This window comes from Dreissena polymorpha, chromosome 10 (assembly GCF_020536995.1).
Source record: "Dreissena polymorpha isolate Duluth1 chromosome 10, UMN_Dpol_1.0, whole genome shotgun sequence".
Lineage (NCBI taxonomy): Eukaryota > Metazoa > Mollusca > Bivalvia > Myida > Dreissenidae > Dreissena > Dreissena polymorpha.
The window spans coordinates 72,865,070-72,875,064 of NC_068364.1; the positions used below are offsets into that span (position 1 = coordinate 72,865,070).

Genomic DNA, 9,995 nt, shown 5'->3' on the forward strand with positions numbered 1-9,995 from the left:
TGACATTTTGTTCATACACATTGGTAAAAAGTTACAAATACGTAATATTCATTGATAAAGTGACATAGGTTCATTGTCCAGCTATTTTGTAAGAACTCTGAATCTGATACAAATCACTGTTAAAAAAATGGATAAGTTTTATTTTTCGTTGAACGAACATGCTTTGATTTAATTGATATAGCTTATATGCGTTCTCGAATTTTGTTAGCCAACATATCTCCAAATGTGAATGCATTTACTCATTTCTTCAATGAAACTTGTTACAGCATGCAGATTCAAACGTTATTTAGACTTAACGCATTTGGTATATTGATCCGATTGTTTTAATTAGCCACGCAATCGAAAAGTATTTTTTTTAATTGTAAAAATCATTATATAAATGTAATCTAGTCGATACATAGTTATCAATGTAGAACAAGATGCGTTGAAATCGTCTTTAAATCAAAGAATAACTGTTATTTGCCTGAACCTAAGAAAATGCACTGTAAAATTTCTTTTGTTTCGTAGAAAATATTTTGTTAATAACATTGTCATATTAAACAATGGCTCAATGCTGAGATGTGCGATTGATATTTTAACTTAGTATTTCAGATGTACAAGTCGACTTTGATACGCCACTTTAAACGCGAGACTCTTTCACCATCTGTCTTTATTTGTAACAGAAAATTTGTAGCGCTGCACGTTCAAAACATAATTCGTTGATATCAATTACTAGAACCATGTTGCTAAGCAACATAATGTAAAACAGTGATAGCGGCAGACGTTTAAGCTCAGCGTCTGGGTTTCCGTTATAAATGTTTGCCAGGTAGCTGAGTGGCTGAGTTATATTGAAGCCGTGCGTTTCTTGTGTTTTTAAATACAGAGCTCCGTCTCACTACTGTGCATTACACGTGTGGTATTTAGAAATATAGACATGTATTTTAAATACAAAATGTTTTTGTACATTGTATATTTAGTTTTACTTCCAACTGTTTTTTCACAAATGTCAAGTGAAACATCAACATCTAGAATTAGTGAAAGATTGGATAGAATTGAAGAAAATGAAGAAGACTTAAGAGCTGCATTGCGTAATTTACGAAAGGATCTGAAAAAAGAAATCGATTTTTTAATAGAGGACATATCTACGCTTTCTACCAGGCTTACGGGATCTTCAGGACAGGTGGTAAGCCATAACGAAGAACAAGTTTCTAAAACACAACATGCGTCGTGTGATTGTGGAGTTATTGTGAGTCAATATGAAAATTTAATGATGGCATTTAAGAGAGAAAAATCCGCAAATATATTGCTTCGAAGGGAATTTCACGAAATGAGAAAACAACATGATTTTGAAATCGGAAATGTCAGCGAAAAGTTTATTAACATGGATTCTAGATTAAACAATGCGGAAAAGACATTACGTTTAGAAATTGACACCATTAAAAATGAAAAAATGGCGCAATTACGTTCAGAAATAAACACAATTAAAGACGAAACGAATGCAGAATTTCAAGAAATGAAAAAACAACAGGATTTTGAAATTGGAAATACCAGCGAAAAATGTAACAAAGTAGAAACAAGATTAATTATTGCGGAAAAGACATTACGTTCAGATATTGACAACATAAAAAAAGAAACCATGGCGATTAACCATAGATATGCTGCGTGTCAAACATATATAAATAACACGCTTTCTAACTTCACCGACGTGATAATTCATTTAAATGAGTTATTGATGAACTGTTCATTGAATACATTACAGGAAATATCTCGGATAACATCAGATACTGCCAAACTTAAAACGTCGAATGAAATCTTGAAAAACATAACAGATAATTTAATTCGGCATCCAATTCTCATCCCTTCTAAATCCTGTGACAGTGTAGTTAAGAGTGGCGAATATACAATATATCCCGATGCGTTTCCACATGGCGTGAACGTTTATTGTAATTTGGACTCCACGAACAAAGGGTGGATAGTTGTACAGAGGAGAAACGACGGTTCAGTAGATTTTAATCGCACTTGGGCAGATTACAAATCTGGCTTCGGTGACTTAAGTGGTGAACTCTGGCTGGGTAATGACCATATCTACCAGCTGACTATAAGGACAAACCGAGACAGCTGAGGGTTGAGATGGAGATGTTCAATGGAACAAAGCGATATGCGCTGTATTCTGAGTTCAAGATATCATCAGAGTCTGAGAAGTATAAGCTCCATCTGGCTGGATACACTGGGGACGCAGGAGACTGTATATTAATGGATTGTTATGGACATGGTTATGGTCTTCACAACGGTCGGCCGTTTTCAACTTTCGATAGAGATAATGACCGATACAGTGGTTGTTGTGCATGCCGCTATGGGGGAGGTTGGTGGTTTGATGACTGTTTCAGCGCACATCTTAACGGTAAATACTTCAAGGAAAAAGATTCCGTGCCAATTTTTAAAGGAATTAACTGGTTCAAGATCACTGGGGCATACACATCTTTAAAATTTGTGCAAATGAGCATGCGCTAAGAATGCACATTAAGACGTAGATATGACTTAATAAAGTATTTCCATTGGAGCAAAGAAAATGATTGTCATTCGTATTGTATCGTCTGTTTTGATTTTTTGATGTACTTAAATATTGACTTAGGAGTCATCTGTCAAAAACCCTGGCGCTTATATATTGAGCTTTACATTTGTATTTCAAGTGAAATTCAAGTATCATGTAAATTTGGTGTGCTACATCTTCAATTGAAGACTTTTTAACGCAATAATTTTCAAAAAATAATTTTCCAAACACGAATGTCTTAAGTAATGATTAAGATTTAAAATTGCACATGCTATCATTTGACACCATTCTGTGAACGCTCACGATATCATAATTCATCCATGACGATCGGGCGCTTTTGTACGTAGGTTAGGTATGGTTTAATCTTTTGGTGGAAAATGTGAAACGCGATACATTGCTAATTTATTTCATCATTTTAGGTTGGCTATAACACCAGGAAAACATTTTTTTTAATTAAAAACATTATGGCTCGAATGAATATTTAGGAACACAACCGCGCAATGGCATTTTGCAGGCTACCTACCACACGTGCTTAAGGAACCGATCGTCACGGAGGAACGATTTTATCGTGAGCTTACACATCAAGTAGTCAAGTAATCACATATTAAACTTTAAATTGAAATTTTGTGTCATTATTGAGATATTGCAGTTTGAAAAGTGTTGTGTTAGAATAGTCTCCAAGTGCGCTGTGCGTTAGAAAAGTCTCCAAGTGTACATCCAACTGTAATAAGGTTTGGGTAAATGTATGCTTCTTTTTGTTTTCATATCCAGCAGACGTTTTAAGCCGCGTGAAAAGTATTGCACATATATCGCAAATTGATCTTCACATGTTTTGGTCCTGCTTACTAATTTAATCACCCCTGAAGTGTAGTTAAGTATAGTTACTTTCATGAAGAGGTGTTATTTACGTGTTGGGGACAGATAGACGGAAGATTTAAGACCCTTTGGTGCGACATCAACAGGGACTTAAACGTAACAGTCGCCTTAAAAATGAATGTTTCAGAAGTACCCAAAGCATGCCGTTGTTGTATTGCTATCTGATAACTGATATATCTTTATTACAATGAATTGTGTTGATGTGTGAATTACACATCTAAAGCGCAAATATCTGATACACCATTTAGTTCATCTGAGCACGAGGTGCAAATAGTGAGCATTTGTAATCAGTCTGGGTCAGCGTTTAGCTCATCATTGCACTTTTGGCCACTTTTGATCTAGTGTTGATGGAACTTGGCCAGATTACTAAACGTGAAAATATCCAGGCTCTGTTCAAATTCTAGGTCTAGTGTACGACTCAATCTTAATAAAACTTTGTCAGAAATGTTATATTAAAATATATATGCAAAGTTTTAATCTAGATCACATGCGTCTAAAAACTAAGTCACCAGGTCAAATCTGAGAAAACCTTCGTTACATATATAAAGCCTCATTTATTTTCAATCTTGATAAGACTTTGACAGAATGTTTTCTTGAAAATATGTAGACCGATTTCGAATCAGGGCTACGTGCGCATGAAAATTATGCCAGCAGGTAATATTTTAGAAAAACCTTTTTACCACTGAAGTAGCAATCATTATGACTTAATGTCGATGAAACTTAATCACAATTGTCATCATCACAATATGTATTACAAGTTTGACACTACGTGACCTGCATAAAAGATCTAGGTTACTAGGTCAAATCTAACTAGAACCATGTTACCAACATGTATGCCTAAATCTGTTTAAAATTTGACCAGATTGTTTATCAATGTCTAGGCCAAGTACGAATCTGGTTGGCGTGCATTTAATGATCGGGTCACGAGGTCAAATATGTATCCACTTTAGATGCTATATGTCATCTATAACATAATGTTGATAAAACTTTGTCAGGGCGCTTAACGTCAGAATATATAGACCGATTTTGAATCTGGGTCAAGTTTCTCCAACATCTTGGTCATCCGATCAAATCTTTAAAAAACATTGTAACCTCTCAAGAAACCAAATGTATGACCTTGATGAACCATGGACAGAATATTTCTTTTGACAATATGTAGACCAAGTTCAAATCTCGGCCATATGTGCTTTAAATAAGGTCACCAGGTAAAATCTCAGAAAACCATTATAACCCTTGCAGAAGTCACATGCATGACTCAATCTCGATTAACCCATTTATGCATAGCGTCTAGAAAAAAGGCCTTGGCATACAGCGTAGACCCAGATGAGACGCCGCATGATGCGGGGTCTCATCAGGGTCTGCGCTATTTGCTTTAAGGAATTTCTGTAAGAAATATTCTAAATATAGAAATAAGTATACTAGACATCCCTAATTTTGGAAATAAATTGATCAAATTTAGAAGGATGGGAGAGTCTACTAGACATAAATGGGTTAAACAGGGTAAAATATGCTGATCCATATCAATGCCATGTTTGACAAGAGAGGTCAAAGGTGTACCTTGATAACAGGTGAGCGTTTCAATGCCATAATTGACATCATGTTTTTACTTTGTATTTAACTAGTATTGGTATATAATCAAATGATATTTGTCCAGACAATAAATATATTTAAGATGATTGAGTTGTTATTCTCCACTGCAGCTCATGTTTTGTTAAGTTGTAGAATGTCAATGTTGCCACACTACCTACAAGCGCTGTATCAATATATTTTGGTAAACAGGGAAATGAACTCGTAAAGTTGAATACACGACGAACAAATAACGCATGTTTTATCTAATATCATTTTGAAATTGTGTTTTGTACTATTGTTGTTGTTTTCCTTGGAAAAAAATTATTGATACAGTTATCATCCCGACCGATCATTCTTAATAAGCACACTCGTTCAACACAGATATCGGTGATATAGAATTTGCTACAACCATCGCCATTAATCGGATGCGAATATAAGTGCAATGTGACCTTTAGATCGTAAAAAGTATAGCTAATGTCATCTTTATATTTGAGTTGCAAGAATTTAACAGTATTTTTCAGCAGTTCATAGGTGTATGAACTGTCTGAAAAGTTACACTTTCTCAGAGTAAAATCAAAATAATAATAATAATAATAATTATTATTATTATTATTATTATTAATATTATGATTATTATTATTATAATAATATTAATACTATAATTTCGAGTTCAATTGGTTTAAATTTTTACAATTATCTCTGAAATTTCAGGTCTCTTCATAAGCGCTATTTAAAAAAGAAAACCTTCCCTGACTCCTTCATCGGCTCTTTTACAAGAGCTTGAATGGCTACCGTTCGAACATAGGTGCAAACATTAAATAGCTGGCACTGTGCGTCAGTGTTTGCGTGGTCACACTCCATCCTGCCTTACAAAAACATTTAATATTAAAGTCCCTATAACGCTCAAAATCAACGAAAATTTCGTAATGTATTTCGTAAAATAAAGTTAACACCTAAACAATCAGTGTTCCATATAGCTATAGCCACAATTTCAACGTTTGATGTGGTATGATTACATAGATGTTTGTCGATACAAAATGCTCGTTTTTATTTATTTGTGACCACAATTAACTCCAATTGAATTCCCCGCGAATATATCTATTCATACGCCACACGAACACCACGATAGTGGTCATGTGTTGTATGACTAGATATCGTTGCGGAAAATTAAAATGGAAAAAACAACGAGCATTTTGTATCTACAAACATCTATTTGACCAGACCACATCTGGCATTGAAATTTCGGCAATTGCTATAAGGAACACTGCTTTTTAATTGGTTTAGTTTATTTTACGAAATATTGTACGATATTGTCGTTGATTTTGAGTAGTAATGTTACTTTAAACACTATTAGCTATAATATACGGAATCCGGATATCTATAATCTCGCCCTTCTTCCATCAAGGGCGACACACGATAAACGATTTTTTTGCGCGACAGTCGCGGCGACGCACGATACTTTGCGCGACAATCGCGGCGACGCACGATATTTTTCGCGACAGTCGCGGCGACGCACGAAATATTTAACACGAAATATCGCCCTTGTGCGACAGTCGCCCTTTTATATGCGATATCTCGCCCTTTGAACACGACCGTCGCCCTTTGAACACGACCGTCGCCCTTTGAACACGACCGTCGTGTTTAAAGGGCGACGGTCGTGTTAAAGGGGCGAGATATCACATATATAAGGGCGACGGTCGTGTTTAAAGGGCGACGGTCGTGTTCAAAGGGCGAGATATCGCATATAAAAGGGCAACTGTCGCACAAGGGCGATATTTCGTGTTAAATATATCGCGCGTCGCCGCGACTGTCGCGCAAAATATCGTGCGTCGCCGCGACCGTCGCGTAAAATATCGTGCATCGTGTGTCGCAATGGATGAAAGAAGGGCGAGATTGTAGATGACACTATCCGGATTACGTAATAAATTGTAACACTGGCTGTAATGGCTATGCAAACATTTCTACAACCGCCTTAAAAACAACACGATTTGGAAATTTTAACATACATTTCGGAAAAATTGGGATAATTTATAGGTATTTTAAAACATTTGGAAATTGATTAAACTGTGAAGGTTTATATTCTTAGCCATAAATCGAATAATGTTTTAAATAATACAGTTAATTAATTACTGTTAATTAAGTAATTAACGTGGCCATTTACCTGGCCTACTGAATCTATCAATAATTATCGAATTATAAAGGTATTAAACCACACTTTCATTTGAGGTTACATTTTTTGACGTTTTTGTACCGATTTCTTTTTATATCAATTTAAAAATTACATTATAATGTACCTTAACTATGTTCCATAATTGATGGGCCTTTTGGAGGGCCAGTGCCAGGGGAGGTTAATTAGAAGGGTGGCATATGTCCTTGCTAAATGGTATGTTGATCCTTGCTGATGAAATAAAAATAATACAAGTATTACAATCTTTAAAAAAAGACCATAGTCTACCGGGTCATCGCTACGTTTCTGTCGGTTCGCTGCACGTCCAATCAATCCACAAGTCACGTCCAATCAATCCACAAGTCACGTCCAATCAATCTACAAGTCACGTCCAATCAATCCACAAGTCACGTCCAATCAATCCACAAGTCACCTCTAAATTGTCTGTTCATATATAAAATGAATCGTATATTTCGATCGAACAGTAATGCAGTAATGGGAATTGGTAATAATCATTCATTTCAGGCAGCAGCTGATGATTCCGTCGGAATAAATCCGCATCTATTACTACGCACATTGTTCTGGTATGTGTCTAACAATTTTTCTTCGTAAAAACAAGAGAGTAAACATATCCGCCAGTGAAACTATACTTTAAATATAGTCATCTGGGTCTACCTGTTTGCCAAGGCCATTTTTCTAGACGCTAGGCATAAATGGGTTAATAAATACAGTTAAAACAACAACAACGCCATCTTCCAAAGCTCCCACACCAATCAAACAAAAAATCCATGCGTCCGTTTCGTTTCATTTCATGTCATCATAGCATGGATTTTAGTCTTTTTACTTATCAGTCGAAAACTTAATAAGTCATGAACATCATAGACTTGTATCTTTCATGCGGGACCATTGACACTGCAAAGAAGAGACAAAGCTCAATAACAGTATGATGCAATACAATATGAAGAAGAAAACCATAAGCCCTGAGAGCATAGAATGACCGTACTTAAAAACATTCAACTTTATGATTAAAAGTTAAAACGTTTAATATTTATTTTTTTAATCTAAGCATTGTTTATGTTTATTTTTTAAACTAATGTTGGCGGCAAGCAGTTTAGGCTTAATTATATGGCCCTTTTGTCTTTTCGTCCTATATATAGGGCATTTATCTATGTACACATGTACACATGTATGTGTTCAAACATAAGTTGTGGGTGTGGGGCATCCGTTTCTGTGGAGCATTTCAAGTAAAAAATATGATATTATATAAGCCATCTAAATTATCCTTTCAAAATTGTCCATGTACAAACAAATGTTGTGCTCTTGCGAGTTTTATTTACAGAAGATAACAATATGTAAGATATGTATATTACATTTTAATTTTGACTACAGACTAGCGACTTTATGGAAACAGTTGGAGGTAAATATAAGATTGGTATAAAGATTGACTGCGCGAAATCGGGTAAGAAGACTACCAATGGAACCTTCACCCTCCATGACGGCTCAGCTTACAGACTTTTTGCTTTTGAAGACTTCTACGGGACACTAAGACTTGCACGGGTTAGTAGAATGCGTTCGGTTCTTTCCAATACATAGAACGTTTTCATGAGTGTTTTCAAGACATTGCATTTTTGTGTGCTTCTGTAGACAGATAATGGATGTCTGCTTCTTTGGTGTTTCAACTAATAATGATTTTATAATGAATTCAAGTTCTTTTTTCTTGTTTTCTTCTGAATTATGTTTTTGAGTACAATTATTGGTCAAGATGCAAGTTATGTTATTTTGTGTGCTTTTTTAAATCCAGAATTCTGATCAATTCAATGGGTTTTTAAAGATCACCTGAGGGCTAAGCGCTAAAGGTGTGCTATTGTGTCCACCCTTTGTCCGGCGTAATGCAGTGTGTATGCCAAGTATCATCAACTTTTAGCTCGTTTCCGATCTACAGTCCAATTTTCCATCAAATCTTTATGAAACATGGTTAGAATGTTTATCTTGACAATATCTTGGGGAGTTCAAATCTGAGTGACATGCTTCCAAAAACTAGGTCTCCAGGTCAAATCTCACTTAAAAAATTGTTACAACTCTAGAAATCTGATTAATGACTCAATCTTGAAGAAACTTGGTAAGAATGTTCATGTTGACAATATCTAGTAATAATAATAATAATAATTTTATTTGTGCATATAACATAATACTACAATCCATATGAACAGTTATTAACAATTCATAAATATCACAGATAGTCACCATCGTAGATTATAATACATATATATATGTATATATTTACATATATATATATATATATATGGTTTATATTATATTAGACTTTATCACACTTATTGGTCAAAATTAAATTATATTGAAATATAGATATAAAAGTGCACTGGATAACCCGTAAAGTTTTGACGAAAGATCGTACAAAACTTATTTCCAACGGGGTCCAAAGTCGTCACATGTAGATCTGAATGACGTAATATTATATCATAAATTTGTAATATATGATGGAAAAAAGTGACAACGGTCTCACAATGTCATATTATGGTATTAATAAAATAATTCTTGTTTTTAAATACGAAAACACATCGTATGATGATGAACTTGACAGGATTGCATAAACACAGTTTAAAAATGTATTACAAAATGGTTTACCGTTTAAAAATGTATAGCAATCTAGTTAACATTTTAAAAATGTATTACAGATCTAAAACCAAATGATAAAAAGTTAATAATACAGATACTCTTGTTTCTCAACTTTTTCCATTTCTCCTAATAAATGTTTCTTAACAAGTTTTTTAAACGTATTCTTAGACTTTGTGCATCGTATATTTTTTGGCAAGTTATTCCAGTCTTTTATTG

The 9,995-nt window shown here is 34.6% G+C and overlaps 1 protein-coding gene across 2 annotated transcripts; it reads left to right on the top strand.

Moving 5' to 3' along the window:
- Positions 1-808: 808 nt before the first annotated feature.
- Positions 809-8,677, top strand: LOC127846973 (angiopoietin-1-like). 2 transcript variants are annotated; one of them, XM_052378448.1, is made up of 3 exons: positions 809-2,380; positions 7,668-7,726; positions 8,532-8,677. In XM_052378448.1, the coding sequence occupies exon 1, from the start codon at positions 914-916 to the stop codon at positions 2,099-2,101; it is 1,188 nt and encodes a 395-aa protein (XP_052234408.1). In that variant the 5' UTR covers positions 809-913; the 3' UTR covers positions 2,102-2,380; positions 7,668-7,726; positions 8,532-8,677. The 2 variants fall into 2 exon arrangements, with proteins under 2 accessions (XP_052234408.1, XP_052234409.1); XM_052378449.1 differs by lacking the exons at positions 7,668-7,726; positions 8,532-8,677 and adding an exon at positions 3,302-5,080.
- The last annotated feature ends 1,318 nt before the right edge of the window (positions 8,678-9,995 follow it).